Source organism: Chiloscyllium punctatum, chromosome 2 (assembly GCF_047496795.1).
Source record: "Chiloscyllium punctatum isolate Juve2018m chromosome 2, sChiPun1.3, whole genome shotgun sequence".
NCBI classification, from domain to species: Eukaryota; Metazoa; Chordata; class Chondrichthyes; order Orectolobiformes; family Hemiscylliidae; genus Chiloscyllium; species Chiloscyllium punctatum.
The window spans coordinates 36,004,266-36,023,308 of NC_092740.1; the positions used below are offsets into that span (position 1 = coordinate 36,004,266).

Sequence of the window (19,043 nt, forward strand, 5' to 3'; positions counted from 1 at the left end):
TTATTGAAGCATTTTCTAAAAAAGGAAAAACAAATGTTGAATCATAGCATATTGCCAAGTCTCTCCTGCATGCTGTTTGCATAGATGAGAGTTACAAGCACTTTTAAGGTTATAACACATCTCAACGCTGGGAAAGGTTCAATAAACATATTCAAGTTTTCACTTGTATGGTTCACAATGTCATTTCAACCTCAAAATGTGTCACTTCCATTCTGGTTCATGCTCTCACCTGTCCATACTCAGAGCTGATCATATGACATACTTATAATATTACAAATTATAGATTTAAGGTATAATTTCTCTCAGAAAGTTGAACCCACTCTGCACTCTTAGCCAACAAAGAAAACTCACCTCTATATGCTACATATCTTTACCTCCATGTTAACCATCTATCTGGTAAAATGATCATTTCTCACAGCAGCAATTACAATCACAATACTGCTGTTTTAATCATGGAGGCTGGTTGGGAGAACAATTTAAATTGCTGGAAACATTACGTCCAAGTTTAGTGGTGTAAGGAGAGACTGAAAAGTCCTTTCCATACAATTTATTCAATCACTGATCTGAAAAAATACCCCTTCTGGAATTAACTTTCTAGGCTTCAGTACTGGTGTGATGTGTTCCTGTTTACTACTGCATTGCAGTAGTAATCTGCATTGTTACATGTATGTTACAGCTGGAGATCTATTGGGAATTTCCAGCTCTCACTACTTGCTATTGGAAGGATTTGTAGGTTGATACTTAACCTGTTTAGCTAAGTTTGAATACACCTTTATTGGCCATCAAGTCCTGAAGTGTGGCTTGTATCTGGAGCTTTCAATTCAGAGGCAGCATACTTCAGTATGCCACAATACTGGAGTACAAGTTTCAATTCAGAACATGTGAAGTATGCAACTTGTTGCGCTCCATACAACTGAATTTTCCAATATTCTTCCGATACCCCATCCCTTGGAGCTGTGTTTTACTGGTGACAATTAAATGAGGCCCAAACGAAGTCAACCATAGCTTGCACCACAGGCCAGCAGATGAAACCTCTGCTGTGCCCATTTTGGGCACATCCTTTTCAGTGTTCACTTTAACAACATTAAACAAAGACTGTTGGAAATAATTTACTAAATAATGAGTCAGTGTGCTTTAACTGTAAAATTAAAAAAAGAGCTACATTTGTTGGATCTGAAACAAACACCAAAACCAAAATTGTTAGAGAAACTCAGCAAGTCTGCCAGCATCTCTGCAGAGAAAATAAAGTTAATTTTTCTAATCATGTTCTGAAGAAAGGACACACCCCCTGTCTTCTCTGTCCTCAGGTGCTGAGTTTCTCCAGCACTCTGTTTGTGGTTTCCTTTCAAAATAGTCAATCTTAATGTTTCAACTTGATAAACTACAAAGTAATGCAATTTATCCCAATATTAGCAATGATGGATACAAAAATCAATATCATTTGGGAAAAAAAAGGGTAATTTTCAAGTGTAGAAGTAAACTGGTGATTAGGAATGTCTTCCCCATTATCTAATTTGCAGTTCTACAGACTTCAGTTAAAAATCAGGAGGGTGGGCTAGTTTATTGGCCCTTTTTTGCAATCCATGGCTAAATTGCTGCTTATACATTCATCTTTGCTAGGGCGATTGATCTTTCCCCATTTGTTGACTTAGTTGGTAGCATGTTGTCTTATTGGTGGAAAGGTTGTTTCAAATTCTGCATCTGCCAGAGTGAGCTCATAATCCAAATACATGCATTCTCAGTTCACTTGCTTCAATTTATATGTTAAACGAAGACCCCAGCTGCCTGCTGAATTGAACAAGTGCCTTTTAAAATTCCTCATAACACCAATTGTAGAAGAGAAGGTAGTTTTCCAGGTGTCCTTGTCAACATTCCTTCCTAGGCATGTTACCCAAAAATAGATTGAGATTTCATCTTAACAGTGTTTGCAGCTTCTTTCAGTCGTCCAATGTTGCATTTACACGGAAAGTGCTATGAGAGAGTTCTAAGACTAATGAAGTATACTATGAATACAGGTATTGAACCATGTGCTCTCTCCTTTTCCAACTCTTTCACATGTGACTGCAGCTTTTCAGTATTCCTGGATTTATTATTTCTATTTGTTATTGAAAGATATTTGGTTTATGAATAAATATCAACACGTATTTCCAAAGATTTGCTTTACTTACTGAAAGCCAGTTGCAAGTTCCAGCCTTCCTGTAAGCTAACTCATACTCCAGTTCCTTTGAAGTACTCCATGTCAGTTTTAACTGCCCTTCATGTTTTGTGTACTTTATGTCAGAAGGTGTTGCAGGTTTTTCTGAAACAATCAAAATACACCAATTGAATTGCAATTATGCAAATTTGTCATGCATTTATCCTTCCCAAATGTGGCCTCCTGAACAGTAGAGAGACTACATTGTTCTTCATGACAAAAAAAAAGCATCAGCTTCTCTGATAATCCTCACGATTTGGCTCAATTTTACATTCATAACATTCATTTTGCAAGATCTGCAGAGTTGGTGCAATATATAATTAATTAACATTCTGATCCTTGCTCATCTGTTCTACCAGGAGGTAAACCAATATGTTGTAAACAAATAAATGCTGGAAATCACAGCGGGTTAGCTCTGATTAAGAGTAATCGAGACTCGAAACGTTAACTTGCTCTCTGTCTCTCCATGGATGGTGTCTGACCCACTGGGATCTCCAGCAGTTTTTGTTTTCAGTACAGATTCTAGCATCTGCAGTAATTTGCTCCTATAATGCTGTCATGTTTTCAGGAATGCGATTACACTGTTTATTTTTGCAACGAAATTAATATTTGAATAACATTTGCTGGGCAGTTAGAAGAACTTGGAGTTAAAAAAAGTGGCACATTTGCATAGGAAAGAGATAAAAATGGAAAGTTGCAATGTAAAACATATTTCGTGTATTGTGCAATTGTAGATTCTTTCCACAGCTATTATTGTATTAAGGAGACAAACCTATTTAATTTATTCATCATAAAAGTCTCACAGTAAACCAATAGGATCAAGGTAGACTAAAGGAATAACAGGAATAATAATCAACATTATGCAATGGAAATTAATAGACAATGGGAGCAAAAGTAAGGGATAGTGGCAGATAGCTCATTAAAGCACTCAGGCTAATGGTGCACAGAGGTGAATACTATATACAGTATATTGCTAGTGGGATAGAACTCAGAGAGTGTTTTTTTTTAATTCATTCAGGGGATATGGGAATCATTAGCAATGTAGGCATTTAGTTCTCATTCCTAGTTTTCTTTCAGTTATTGGATGTGGTCTTCTTCTAGAAACACTACAATGTGAAGAAGAAGAAATTTCGAAGATTTTTAAAAATACATTCATGCAATGTGGGTATTGCAGGCCTGGCCAGTCTTTATGAGGAAGATGTGTTGCATGGAGGGCAATTTGCAGATGATGGCATTCAAATGCTCTTCCTGACTTGGTCATCTTAAATATGAACGGTCATGTATTTTGATAGTGCTGCTGAAGAAGCCTTGGCAATCACAAACGTTAACCCAAATACATTTCTAAACAGGGAGAGCGCACTCAAGATCAGGAGAGAAAAACAGGAAGAGAAAGAGGCCAGGATGAATGTATGAAACCAAATGTCCAGGAAAAATGAAGAGGTTTATCACATATCTTTCTACTAATTATGATGGAGTAAAAATCCCTCTTTAGAGGAGAACAAACATCATGGGACATGGAAAAGAGGACATAAACTGTTTAGTATAAGACAGCATTTGCTAATGGGGCTAAGAAATGTAACTTAATGAGGACAATGAAACAGATATAGCATACTTTTGTAAGAAAAATGATAGAATGACAGAATGCCACCAATATTAAATTAAAAATACACCAGATCTTAAAACCTAACACGTTTGTGACAGCAGCAAGTTACACCGGACATGTGTCATATGACTGAAGATCTGACTGAGCAGCAAGGTAGCTCAGTGGTTAGCACTCACAGGACCAGGATCTGGATTCAATTCCATCCTCGGGTGACCATCCGTGTGGAATTTGCAATTTCTTCCCTAATCTGTGTGGGTTTCCTCTGGGTGCTCTGGTTTCCACACGCAGTCCAAACATATGCAGGTTAGGTGGAATGGCTAAGCAAAAATGCCCACAGTATGCAGGGATATGCAGGCTAAGTGAATTAGCCATGGGAAATGCAGGATTACAGGGATAGAGTACAGGGCTGGGTCTGGGTGGGATGCTCTCAGGAGGGTTGGTGTAGACTTGATGGGCTGAATGGCCTGGCTCCACACTTTAGGGATTCTATGGTAAGTAAAGAGGGTGCAACAATGTTTAAGGCCAAAGATACACATAGAGCTGTCTTTGGTAAGATCTGAAAGGGCAAGAATCTGTTGTGAGACAACGGTGTGAGATGGCAAAAAGGAACAGAATTGGAGCATCAGCCTCCTACAACAGTGTACTTACTCTGTGACACTGTCCTGTGAATACCTTGACCTTAAATTAGCCATTAATAAGCTGCACCGTATAGAAGATGGGAAAACTGACTATTGCTGGCCTCCTGAATTGGTACATGAGGTACAATGCTTCTTAAAATAAAGTCTACCTCAGGAGTATTTGGAACTTACCAAGTGATCATAAACTGGCCTTAGAATTACATTTTTTGCACAAATGGTGTAAATTTCCAACTTTCAGTATAAGTGTGTAAAACCCTTGAAAAGCTAAATTTGTTCCAAGGGTTTTAGTTAAGGATTTAAAAGACTTTTTAGCAGTTTATTGGAAAAAATATTCTCAGCCTTAAGAAAGACCTTTATTGGAATCCTATAGTGAATTGTTGAAAACACAATTGGTACTAACCTTACCACAGAAACAACTGTGTTAATCATGTGACATGATAATGCAGCAAAAAAAGCTCTTGAATACTATTTTGAAAAGCTTTGAGACTTGACCTGTATGACTTGTTTTTCATCCACTTACTACATTTTTCCTTGCACTTTGATACCCATTTCGAAACAGGAATTCATGTCTTACGACTCGGTCCTTTTGGAGAAAACAGTTCAAGAAACTGCAACATGAATGAGGTGCTTACCAGAAATTCAGGTTCATTACCTGAATCTTTAGGTATCAATGTGATGGATGTTGTATTCTGGTACATTCTACTCCTCTGTTCTACTGTTGTTATCGATATTGTTGTATTTTCCGAAATGTAAAAATGTTTTCGTTCAATTACATAAAAAGTGCCAGTGATGGTGGTAAATGTTTTGTTGAGGGAATGGGTTTTTCCAATTCTGAAAAACAAATCAGGGTTATTGTAAATTTCAATGATTTTACTCAAGTGCAATCTCATGCAATCATTAGACAAACATACAAATTTGATAGCAGAAAGAAGCTATTTGATCTCTCAAGCCTTTTCCATCATTCAATAAGATCATGGCTGATTTGTGTTTGGAAATCTACATTCCTACCTGTACCATAATAAGCTTTGAGTCCCTCGCCTAACAAGAATCTGTCCTTCAGATATCCTTGCAGAGTTCCAGTGTTATTCAACTCTAACAGAGAGAGAAAAAAATCTCCCCATCTCTGTCCTAAGAGGGCAACCCTTAACTTTAAACATTTCCTTGAGTTCTGGGCTCACCCACAAAATGAAACATCCTCTCCTGGTCAAGATCATTCAAGAACTTATACATTTCAATCAAGTTGCCCCTCATGTTCCAAACTCTTGCGGAAACAAAACTAGCCTGTTAAACCTTTCCACCTCCTTTCAGGTGCCATTCAAGTAAACTTCCTCTTATCAGACTCTAACATATTTATGTCCTTTCTTAAAGATAGAAAACAAAACTGCACACTGCACAGCGATCTGGCCAAGTGAGATACTATCCTCACTTTTATGTTCAATTCCTCTCATAGTAAAGAAAGGCATTCTATTCGCCTTCTTAGTTACTTGTCGTACCTGCAGGTTAACCTTCTGAGTAACAAAAAAAAAATCTTTTGTGACTCAGGCATATTTCGAGAATACGTGGTTTCCTCCGTACCTGGGTATTCTGCAGTCATTTTGGTTCAAATAAGATTCCACTTTTTTGTTCTTCATGCCAAAGTAAACAACTTCACATTCTTCCATATTATATTCCATCAGCGAGATTTTTGCCCACTCATTTCAACTAAACATACACATCTGCATCCTCCTTATCTTCTCTTCTCCACAATATTGTTTATTGTCTTATTTATAGGTAACCGAGCTCTGTTTTCAATTTAGCTTTCAACATTGCACAGAGGAGTTCAGAATCTATGGTTGTGAAAGCATTAGACAAAAACGAACATGAGGTTTCATTCAGGGAAGCAGAAATGGTGTTATTTTTCACAAAGCAATAAATGCAAGGGGCATGGGCAGTGAAGTTCCAAATTCTGTCATTTGCCACTGGAGGTACTGTGAAGTAAGATACCTGTCCAACGTCTCAACCCAACAAAATGGCAGCAAACATACAGAGCGCATCTCTGGGAAGCAACTGACTACTTAACACCAAGACACTCAGAAGATTTGTTGCAATTCACGAGATGGATTCACGCAAAAGTAGAACTTCTGCATTTAAAACTGGTTTGCGCATAAATCATGAACATCTGTTGAAACCTCATTATTTTGCATGCAGAGTATTTTATAAATGATGTGATGAGGATTCTGGGAAATCCAAGATGGAGTACGGGAAAAATTTCTGGCTGTAACAGTTGCTCCTTTTTTGACGTATTTTAGGCGGTGGAGGTGATTTCCTCAAATTCCAGGAATTACTGTTTTACATGCTGTTGCATTGTTTAGGAACTTTGGAAAAAAAAGTCAAAAGAACAGCAGTTTTAAAGGGGAGAAGAATTGCCTTTGCTGTTTGAATTCATGTATTGCTGGATAGCAGAGTGCATCTGGGAAAGTTAACAAACAGTGAAATTCACAACTCATCTTGGAGGAACTGTTGGGTGAGGTTCACAGCACAGAATCAGATAAGTTAATTGTTGTTTTAAGTGCAGCCTACAGAGAATCTGCAGTAATGAGTAGAATAGGTTCTTTCTTGATTATATGTTTTTGGAGATATGTCGCTTGATTAAACTTAAAATATAAGCCATAACTATTAATTTAACCTGGGGCACTGTTTGTAGAAGAATAAGACGGTGTTATTTTCTGGGTTTATAGATTGTGAAGGAGCAAAAATGGCCTTTAATAGAATGATATGTACTTCTTGTCAGATGTGGGAGTTTAAAGAGAGTTTAAGGGTTACTGTGGATTATATCTGCCATAAATGCTGTTGGCTGTGAATTATATCAGATTGAATGGATCGGTTCGAGGACAGTTAGTAGCAATGAGTAATTTGCAACAGCAACAGTATGTGATGGATGGCAGTTATAGAAAGGGGGGAAAGTCTCAGATACAGTCACATAGATGGGTTAACTCCAGGAAGGGTGAGAGAGGTCAACACCTAGGGCAGGAGTCTTTTGTGGATACACCCATTTCAAACAGGTATGCTGTTTTGGAAAATGTAGGGGGTGATGGATTCTCAGGGGAATGTAGCATGAACAGCCACGTTTCTGGTATTGTGACTGGCTCTAATGCAATGAGGGGTACGTCGGGTTCCAAGAGATCAATTGTGTTAGGGGATTCTGTAGTCCGAGGTACAAACAGACATTTCTGTGGCCAGCAGCGAAAAAGCAGAATGGTGTGTTGCCAGGATCAAGGATGTCTCAGAGAGGGTGCAGAATGTTCTCACGGGGGAGAGGGGCCAGCAAGAGATCATTGTCCACATTGGAACCAACAACATAGGAAGAGATTCTGAAGGGAGATTACAGGGAGTTAGGCAGAAAGTTAAAAAGGTCAGCGAGACTAGTAATATCTGGATTACTCCCAGTGCTACGAGCTAGTGAGTGGAACCCAGGGAGACAGTGAAGAAAGAGGTCAATCTGAGACTAGAACAGTTGAGAACAAAAACGAGTCAAACAGTCAGGGCAGCCAGGGACAAGGTAGGACTAATAAATTAAACTGCATTTATTTCAATGCATGGGGCCTAACAGGGAAGGCAGATGAACTCAGGGCATGGTTAGGAACATGGGACTGGGATATCATAGCAATTACAGAAACATGGCTCAGGGATGGGCAGGACTGGCAGCTTAATGTTTGAGGATACAAATGCTACAAGAAGGATAGAAAGGGAGGTGAGAGAGGAGGGGGATGGCATTTTTGATAAGGGATAGCATTACACCTGTGCTGAGGGAGGATATTCCCAGAAATACATCCAGGGAAGTTATTTGGATGGAACTGAGAAACAAGAAAGGGATGATCACCTCATTGGGATTGTATTATAGACCCCTAATAGTCAGAGGGAAATTGAGACCAGCGACCATAATTCTGTTAGGTTTAAAATAATGATGGAAAAGGACAGACCAGATCTAAAAGTTCAAGTTTGAAATTGGAGGAAGGCCAATTTAGACGGTATTAGGCAAGAACTTTTGAAAGCTGATTGGGGGCAGATGTTTGTAGGTAAAGGGACGGCTGGAAAATGGGAAGCCTTCAGAAATGAGATAATAAGAATCCAGAGAAAGTATATTCCTGTTAGGGTGAAAGGAAAGGCTGGTAGGTATAGGGAATGCTGGATGAATAAAGAAATTGAGGGTTAAGAAAAAGAAGGAAGCATATGTGGTGCCGCAGAAAATGGGGGAGATACTGAATGAGTATTCTGCATCAGTATTTACTGTGGAAAAGGATATGGAAGATATAGAAAGGATGTACATGTATTTGGAAAGGCAAGGACTGATTAGGGATAGTCAACATGGCTTTGTGCATGGGAAATCATGACTCACAAACATGATTGAGTTTTTTGAGGAGGTAACAAAGAGGATTGATGAGGGCAGAGCGGCAGATGTGATCTATATGAACTTCAGTTAGGTGTTCAATAAAGTTCCCCATGGGAGACTGATTAGCAAGGTTAGATTTCATGGAATACAGGGAGAACTATCCATTTGCATACAGATTGTGACACCTTGCAAAATGTCCATATTACAGAGGAAGCAGTGCTGGATGTCTTGAAATGCATAAAGATTGATAAATACCCAGGATCTGATAAGGTGTACCTGAGAACTCTGTAGGAAGCTAGAGAAGTGATTGCTGGGCCTCCTGCTGAGATATTTGTTTCATCGATAGTCACAGGTGAGGTGCCGGAAGACTGGAGGTTGGCTAATGTGGTGCCACTGTTTACGAAGGGTGGTAAGGACAAGCCGGGGACTATAAACCAGTGAGACTGATGTCGGTGGTGGGCAAGTTATTGGAGGGAATCCTGAGGGACAGGATGTACATGTATTTGGAAAGGCAAGGACTGATTAGGGATAGTCAACATGGCTTTGTGCATGGGAAATCATGTGTCACAAACTTGATTGAGTTTTTTGAGGAAGTACTAAAGAGGATTGATGAGGGCAGAGTGGCAGATGTGATCTATATGAACTTCAGTAAGGCGTTTGATAAAGTTCCCCATGGGAGACTGATTAGCAAGGTTAGATCTCATGGAATACAGGGAGAACTAGCCATTTGGATACAGAACTGGCTTAAAGGTAGAAGACGGAGGGTGGTGTTGGAGGGTTGTTTTTCAGACTGGAGGCCTGAGACCAGTGGAATGCCACAAGGATCAGTGCTGGGTCCTCTACTTTTTGTCATTTACATAAATGATTTGGATGCGTGCATAAGAGGTAGAGTTAGTAAGTTTGAAGATGACACCAAAATTGGAGGTGTAGTGGACAGCAAAGAGGGATACCTCAGGTTACAACAGGATCTTGATCAGATGGGCCAATGGGCTGAGAAGTGGCAGATGGAGTTTAATTCAGATAAATGCGAGGTGCTGCATTTTGGGAAAGCAAATCTTAGCAGGACTTATACACTTAATGGTAAGGTCCTAGGGAGTGTTGCTAAACAAAGAGACCTTGGAGTGCAGGTTCATAGCTCCTTGAAAGTGGAGTCGCAGGTAGGTAGGATAATGAAAAAGGCGTTTGGTATGCTTTCCTTTATTGGTCAGTGTATTGGGTACAGGAGTTGGGAGGTCATGTTGACATTGTACAGGACATTGGTTAGGCCACTGTTGGAATATTGCATGCATTTCTGCTCTCCTTCCTATCGGAAAGATGCTGTGAAACTCGAAAGGGTTCGGAAAAGATTTACAAGGATGTTGCCAGGATTGGAGGATTTGAGCTATAGGGAGAGGCTGAACAGGCTGGGGCTGTTTTCCCTGGAGCGTCGGAGGCTGAGGGGTGACCTTATAGAAGTTTACAAAATTATGAGGGACATGGATAGGATAAATAGACAAAGCCTTTTCCCTGGGATCGGGGAGTCCAGAACTAGGGGGCATAGGTTTAGGGTGAGAGGGGAAAGATATAAAAGAGACCTAAGAGACAACTTTTTCACGCAGAGGATGGTACGTGTATGGAATGAGCTGCCAGAGGAAGTGGTGGAGGCTGGTACAATTGCAACATTTAAGAGGCATTTGGATGGGTATATGAATAGGAAGGGTTTGGAGGGATATGGGCCGGGTGCTGGCAGTGGGACTAGATTGGGTTGGGATATCTGGTCGGCGTGGACGGTTGGACCGAAGGATCTGTTTCCATGCTGTACATCTGTATGACTCTATGACTCTAAGTAATTGTCAAAGTCAGAGATGCAAAACTGACAATAATAATTTTGTACATCGTTCCCAAGGTGGAAGAGGAAGGGGAATGACAATTACATAAATTAAGAGTCTGGAAGAACTGAAACAGTTAAGGCCATTGGGAATGCAGATGTTGGGAAGCTTTTTACGCTGAGATGGTGTGTCTTCTGTGAATGGTCAAAGATTAGAAGTTATTTCTCCTTTTTGTGGTGAATGCTTTGTGAAAACCTTCACATGGCATTACCAGAAATAGGACAAGTGAACTACATGAACTCATAGCATTTCTCAGTATTCCTCTCTGCAGAAGCAAAAAAAGCTGCTGTCTTGTGAATGGTAGATCTTCCAATATTTGTTCCAGCACACAGGAACTGACCCGCCATGAATGCTACCAGTTTCAACCCAGATGAAGTTAATTTGTTGTGTACAGCTTTCAAACCATGCAAAGCATCACGGAGCGAATAACTGTGCCCTGAACCTCTTCAATGTGCTAAGTTCTTGAAATTTAACTCAGTGGATAAACTGAGGAGGGATATAAAGCCTGGTAGCTGGGATCTACACGGGGACATTAGCTTTCCTTCTCTTCATGGATGCTGCCTGAACCACTGTGATCTCCAGCATTTATGTTTTCAGCCTGAATTTCCTGCCGTGCTACCTCATTAGCCATTATCTGTCCTGAAAAGTTGACCCGAAACCCTAACTTTGGGCTGAATTTGCCTCTCAGCAGTTTAATTGTGCAATCCTTGGCGCTTTTTCTCATTAATTACGGCACTGACCTTGATGCCTATATCGTGGAGCTGCCTGGCTGGCAAGGTGGAACTGCTCACCACTGCTGAGTCTTTGCAACATTCATGCTGTGGGTGCCACGGTTAAACCCCGGGCCACATAGCCTTTAAGACGTTGCAATCCAGGTCCGGCCCTAACGGCTGTGCCCTGATACAGTGGCGTGATGGCTTTGTCAGAAGGTCAATCTCATACCTCAATAAGACATGGTAAGATATGTAATCCTTACCCAAACATACATTTTACAGACAAAGTATTCATGCTACATTTGCAGAGAGAAATTCTGGCAGTAAACCACCAAGACAACACCTACACGTCCAAACAATAGCGTCTGTAAGCATTACAGACTATGTCCATGCATACTTACAGTTTAGTGTGAGAATGTGGTGGCTCTGAAGTATTATTTTCCGGTGTTAGCTGGTAAATGTATTTCTGAAATACTAAGTCCAGGTGACACATTTAAGTTAGCATCTGATTACAGTTGCTTAGCTGACCTGTTGAGGAGTCAATTAGTGGGAACAATGTAATGGTTAAGACTGCTTGAGGCTATATTTTGCAATAATGAATGACTTGCTGAGACAGTGCAATTTGTTGTCAGATGGGTGGCATCAGTGGATACATGATAAATGCAACTACCCCTGGCAGGGTCTCAAATTCAAAACATTTTACTCTGCTCCAAACAGGAAAATACCAATTTATATCTCCAACACTGCATGCCTGTCATCAATTTGATCAAAAATAATAAAGTTTCAATTTTGTCTCCTTATGAGTAACTTCAGGATTTGCCTGAGGTATAGGATGATCCCATCATCCTTCATGTTTCCTTTTATGCTGCTGAACCAATATCCTCGATGACCTTTCAGTCTCCCCTACCGTGTTTTCATTCAACTCCTTTGTAAAACCTAGACATCTCCAATTTCCATCTTGAGCCTATGGTTTTACTAATTACCATTCCTCTGCTGCCTTACACTCTCAAGAGGTGACTGAGTGATTATTGTGAAATACACATGGCTTTAACCCTAGGAGCTCCCCGTCCCCTCTGAGAGATTACGCCCTTCTATCTTGAATTTTTGCCTTTCACTGATATCATTTCCTGAATGCCCAAGTCCAATGAAGGCACCTCCAGACTTCTCACTTTCCCCACGACTTCACAGACTCCTGAATATTAATTCCCAATCTCATGCAGTGTTTGTGGCCCACTGTCTGGACTGACTTGCGAGGATAGCCCCAGGTGAACTTTGCCCGGCTCCTGGACGAATGACACTACAGCACCTTGACTGATGAGCCCATAGCCCCCAAACTGATTACGCTTGACCTTCAGATCCTATAATGGCTGAATCCATGGATCAGAAAGATACAGATGCACAGATTCTGGTTGTATTCATGAATCTGACCAACTATAGTCAGATGAGTCAGTTGACTGATTGGGATGGTACCCTTGACTGACCATAGTCCACTTTGACCCCACATAACCCTCCTTTGACTTTCAGATGGCCATTTGGTTGAAGCCCATGCAGTATGTTTGCATGCAAACTGTTGGCACAGTGCAAAACAGTGACATGTCCACTTGCTTCACTGTCCAGTATTCTGAACTGTGACAAGCTGCCTTCCTCTTCCTTTGTGCCAAAGAACAATACAAGACACAGAGGCTGTCAGCCTGTAGCTTAGCACAGAGGAGCTTGTCCATGAGAAAGCAATACAAGCCATGGAGGCTAGCAGTCAGCAGCTTCGAAGTAAGCTCAAAGTGAATGACTACTAACAAATGAAGCTAAGAGCATTAAAAAGCATTTTGTGCATAAGTCGCTGTTCACAAAGTGACCTGGCAGAAGCATACATATCATAGGTGTCCCTGAGCTCCAGTGTCAAGTCCTGAAGGGTTGAAGTGGGACATGAATTGGTCTGAGAATGGGTGAGGCTGATCTTTTCTTGATGCCTGGATGAAGGGTTGAGGAGCATAGTGTCCATCGAGTGTGCAGGAAGACCGAATTAGAGGAAAGCCCAGAGCTTAAAGTGGCTACAAAGGTAACAGCTTTGAATCTCATGCTGGGAATTGGCACCATCTAGTTTCTCAGAGGAGAAGAGGAGAATTTGGGAGCTGCCAAATGAAGCAAGTTGGGTCATTAATCAGCAGCAAATGCACAGAACAAAGGTGGGCTGGCTAGCCACTCAGTTCAGGGGAAGTTAAGGATGGGCAACAAATGTTGACCTTGCCCATGATCCCCAAATCTCATGAAAGAATTAAGAGAAAGGAAATACCTGTGAACATAAGAACATAAGAACCAGGAGCAGGATTAGGCCATCTGGCCCCTCAAGCCCACTCCGCCATTCAATAAGATGATGGCTAATCTTTTCATGGCTTTTGCTCCACTTACCTGCCCTCTCACCATATCCCTTATTTCCATTCCTGTTCAAAAAATTATCTATCATAACTTTAAAAACATTCAATGAGGAAGCCTCAACTACTTCACTGGGCAGGGAATTCCACAGATTCACAACCCTCTGGTTGAAGAAGTTCCTCCTAAATTCAGTCCTAAATCTGCACCCCCTAATTTTGAGGCCATGCCCTCTTGTCCTAGTTTCAGCCACCAGTGGAAACATCCTCCCTGCTTCTATCTTATCTGTTCCCTTAATCATTTTACATTTCTACAGGATGTGTCCTCATTCTTCTAAATTCCAATTAATATAATCCCAGTCTCCTCAGTCTCTCCTCATAAGCCAACCCCCTCAACTCCGGAATCAACCTAGTGAACCTCCTCTGCATTCCATCCAATGCCAGTACATCCTTTCTCAAGTAAGGAGACCAAAACTGCACATAGTATCCCAGATGTGACTTCACCAGCATCCTATACAGCTGTAACATAACCTCTCTGCTTTTAAACCCCATCGCTCTAGTAATGAAGGACAAAATTCCATTTGCCTTCTTTATTACCTGCTGCACCTACAATCTAAACATCTGTGATTCATGCACAAGGACACCCAGGGCCCTCTGCACAGTGGCATGCTGCAAATCTTTATGGTTATTCCCAACAAAATGGATGATTTGACATTTATTAACGTTGTACTCCATCTGCCAGACCTTTGCCCACTCATTTAAACTATCTATATCTCTCTGCAAACTATCAAAGTCCTCTGTACACCTTGCTCTATCACTCATCTTAGTGTCATTCACAAACTTTGATACACTACACGTGGTCCCCAACTCCAAATCATTTATGTAAATTGTGAATAATTGCGGTTCCAACACTGATCCCTGAGGCACACCACTAGTCACTGACTGCCAGCCAGAAAAGCACTCATTTATCTGTGGCTAGGATAGATTGTGGGTTTGATTGTTTAATCATTCTACTACTCTTTGTGTGAAATCATGTTTCATCATTTTTCTCTTCAATAAATTAGATCTGATTTTAAAGTTATGAATTCATGCTCATAAACTCCTTCATCGGCAGGAAATGTTTAGAGTCCCAGAGTCATAGAGATGTAAAGCATGGAAACAGGCCCTTCAGTCCAACTTGTCCATGCTGACCAGGTATTCTGACCTAATCTAGTCCCACCTTCTAGTACCCAGCTCTTGTCCCTCCAAACCCTTCCTATTCATATACCCATCCAGATGCCTTTTAAATGTTGCAATTGTACTAACCTCCACCAGTTCCTCTGGCAGCTCATTCCATATACTTACCACCCTCTGTGTGAAAAAGTTGACTTTATCAATTCTTCTCAAAATCCTGAAAGCCTATATAAAATCCCCTCCTACACTGCAGGCCATAGAACCTGACCTTATGAAACTCCACCACATAATTTAACCCATTGAAAACCTGGTAACTTACTGGTGAATCTATGTTGAATTCCTTTCGAAGGCTAATATGCCCTTTATGCAGAGGTGCCGGAATTGGACTGGTTTAGACAAAGTTAAAAGTCACACAACACCAGGTTATAGTCCAACAGGTTTATTTGGAAGCACTAGCTTTCGGAGTGCTGCTACTTCATCAGGTATTTATAGTAAAAGATCACAGTGTCAGACTTAACAGCAATCTAGGTTTGTTCAATATATTCCATCAGTGTATGACACTTTTTTTTTGCTATAAATTCTGTGTCCTATGATCCTGCCCAAGTAGCTACCTGATGAATGAGCAGTACTCTGAAAGCTGGTGCTTCCAAATAAACCTGTTGGACTATTAACTGGTGTTGTGTGATTTTTAAATCTGTCCTTTCTAAGGTACAGCAGCTAAAACAGCAAGCCTTACTTTAGATGTGGAATAATCAGGGTTTTCTATAGCTGCAGCAAAACTCTCCTCTTAATATTCTGGCTCTATAGAGACAAATGCATACATTACCCTCTTGCCTAGTTATTGTACCTGCGCATTTTATTTTCCTGATCTAGATAAATGTACCCCTGAAACTCTTTGGATCTCCATTCTTCCTAGCTTTTGATCATTTAAACAATACTCAGTCCCATCCTTAGCTGATCTAAAATAGATGATCTCACACGAAACTCCAGTGAAATCCATCTGTCACATTTTTGTATGTTCATGTAATGTATCATTCTCAATTTTTGTAATTTTCTGCTCGCATCTACACTATTTATTACACCACCTTTACCGAATTTTAATGTATAGTTCTTCACTGCAGTATCTGAATTTTTAATATCGTGATAAGTCAAGCCCACAACACCGCGAGATACCATCAAACACTTTGTCAAATTTGAATACACACACATTATCCTACCCTCTGTTCTATTGTATAACCAGACTCTGAACTAGGTCAACAATGTGCTCTCAATTCTATGAGTTTTACTTTTAAGAGTCTCACATGTGGACATTATAAGAGTACTTTTTGGAAGTACATATAGATTTCATCCACAGACAAATTGTCATTTTTGGTTTTGCTACTGCTTTAGTTCCTTCTCAAAAATTCAATTGGATCTGCAGTAGATGACCTACCCTTTTATAAAACCCTGTTGGTTTTCTCTAATCAGTTCATTCTTTTTTTCTAAGTGCTCAGTCACTTTGTTCTATATTATAGATACCAGTAACCCCCTCACAAAGGATACTGAACTAATAGGAATATAAATTCCTGGCTTTTCAATCTCACCATTCTCAAACAATGGAGCTACATTTTCAACTTTCCCGATTCAGAAGACAGGGTGAGGGCAGAAACCATAGGGTGTGGTGCTGCTTGTTCCCTGGACCCCCAGTCTGCTGACATGAGTGAAGTTGTCCAAACCCTGATATAGCATTACAGGACCCCAAGAGACTAAACCCCAGATTTTGGGCCATGATAGACAGTCCTGTCTCGGAATTGAGAATGTGTGCTGGAAAAGCACAGTAGGTCAGGCAGCATCCGAGAAGCAGGAAAATCGACATTTCGGGCCGGAGCCCTTCATCAGGAAGGGCTCTTTCCTGATGAAGGGCTCCGGCCCGAAATGTCGAATTTCCTGCTTCGCAGATGCTGCCTGACCTGCTGTGCTTTTCCAGCATCACACTCTCAACTCTGATCTCCAGGATCTGCAGTTCTCACTGGCTCCTAGTCCTGTCTGAGACTATAAGTCAATTCCTAAATCAAGAGAGGTTTAGAAGGTTCATGCTAAATTACCTGCATTTTCCTTGACCTATTTGGTTCAAAATCTGAGAGTGGACTATCAGCCCCTTGCTAGACTTTAGTGTCTTTATTTATTCTAATATTGTTTTTGAGTTTACATTAACTTCAGTGGTTTCCAATCCTTGATTAGTGATTGGCATTCCTGCTTACCGAGAACAATTATTCAACAGGTCTGCTAGCCCTCATGGCTGGGGAAAAAAAAGCCTCACCCTATCAGTTCCTAAAGAAGCCTTCATATTTCAGGATGTCAGCTCATGACAAACCATCATCCTGTCTTGTGCCCACTGCAGTACTTGTGAGTACCTCCGTCACAAAAGGCTCAGAACATAAAACCACATATATCTCAGTCTCCAGGCCCTCAGTTCCTGCAAAGAAAAAGTGTTTGAACAGAGGAGAGAGAGTAAAAGAGAGAGATTCATGTGATGACAAGGTATATGCACTGTGACTAAACCAAGTTCAGTTAAACACTAGAACATTGTATCACGGAGAATGTTTGTTCATTTGTTCTCTTGCACGGCAGTGGAAAACATGGTAGTTTTGAAATTCAAGATAATTTTTTGGAGAAGTGCAGTTGTATCCTCAAAATACTGGGTGACTTGCGCATCGTCATGTGATCGCTACATCTGCATGAAGTGGTTATGTGTGCAATTTGTGATAACTATTAAACACATATCACTTGGAACATGGTGTCAGGGTGCAGAGCTAAAAGTGTGTGGATTTTCAGAGCTATTAAGAGAGCCAGCTAATTAAAGAAATAAGTTATTAAAAAAAAGACTGCAACTTTAAATTACTGAGTGAATCGAAATAGCTGTGCATTTTTCACTCTGGGCTTCTGTGGATATGAAAGGAGGTATAAGACAGAGTTGTGGGCTTTGTGCACTCTCAGCAGCAAAAGCATGAAATAGTTACAGAATTAATAAGTAAGTTTGAGGATGTAGGAGTTCCAACCCAGCTATCTGTGCTCACGAAAAGTTGTTACAAACTATGTTACTGTCTAGGTCTCACTGAGGAGCAGAAAGGCTCAATGGCAGAAACATTGAAAGCCTTATCCACACACTTTAAACCCCACAATAATATTATCTGTCAATGATATTTGTTCAACATCTGAGCTCAGGGGAGACTATTGATCTGAACGTGACTGCACTGATATATCTTCCTGGTTCCTGAGAATTAGGAGAACTGGAAGGTGGCCTCATCATTGATATGATTGTCCCTAAGCTGAAGGATCCTGCTGCAAGAGCAAGTTTGTTGAGAGAGGAGAAACCTTTTTCCAAGCGAGCTATCAACGTGCACAAAAGATCTGAGATTGTCTGAAATCAACGGTGGTGTATTAACGAGACAATAAACAAGGTTTATGCTGAGAAATATCCTAAGCCACTGAAAATAACAGACTGGGAAAAAGCAATAAATAGTTGCAGAAAAGCCAGCAGAATGATCAGGCTCAGAAATATAGGATGCAAATGGTGAAGAGGACATCACACAAAAAAAAATGTCAGGCATAGGGAAAGCATTGCTGCAAATTCAATTTGGTGAATCACTTTGTGCACAAGTTAGCTGGAAAGAAGCAAAGCAAGCTTGCAAAGAGATGTTACCAAATGATTATAACAATCACTTCACATCAGACAACAGGCTGGCAATGTCAGATCTAAAGGTGATAAACAGTTTGAGTGACGACTGCAGTAGGAGAACATAACGTGATTGGCAAGTGTCAGGTAAACACCAGTGCTTCACAAAATACGAAGTGTTTCACACCTTTGTGACGTGACGGTGATCCATGAATGAGGCCCTCAAAGGTAAGGGTGAGGCTTAGGGATGGAATGATACTCATCCCAAGAGGAAAACTTAAACAGAGCCAAAAGCAATGGGAAGAATGAAGATCTGCCGTTCCAGGCAGTAGACATGAAGCAAAATGCACTCATCTCAGTTGAAGCAAATCAAAGCTTAGATCAGTAACCCCAAATGTGCCAGAGGAGATTTGCAGCATTTCACAGGCCACAAACACATTGATTGCCAAACAGATCCAGTAAGC

General features: G+C 40.6%; 1 protein-coding gene across 1 annotated transcript in view; it reads right to left on the minus strand.

Annotated features, from left to right (window-relative positions):
- Positions 1–19,043, minus strand: part of LOC140492269 (interleukin-31 receptor subunit alpha) — a 132,317-nt gene that overhangs the window by 45,090 nt on the left and 68,184 nt on the right. The window contains exons 6-7 of the mRNA XM_072591216.1: positions 5,088–5,266; positions 2,169–2,299 (exon numbers count right to left, since the gene is read on the minus strand). Of these exons, the coding sequence (XP_072447317.1) occupies positions 2,169–2,299; positions 5,088–5,266 (310 nt within the window). The remainder of the gene's footprint in view (positions 1–2,168; positions 2,300–5,087; positions 5,267–19,043) is intronic.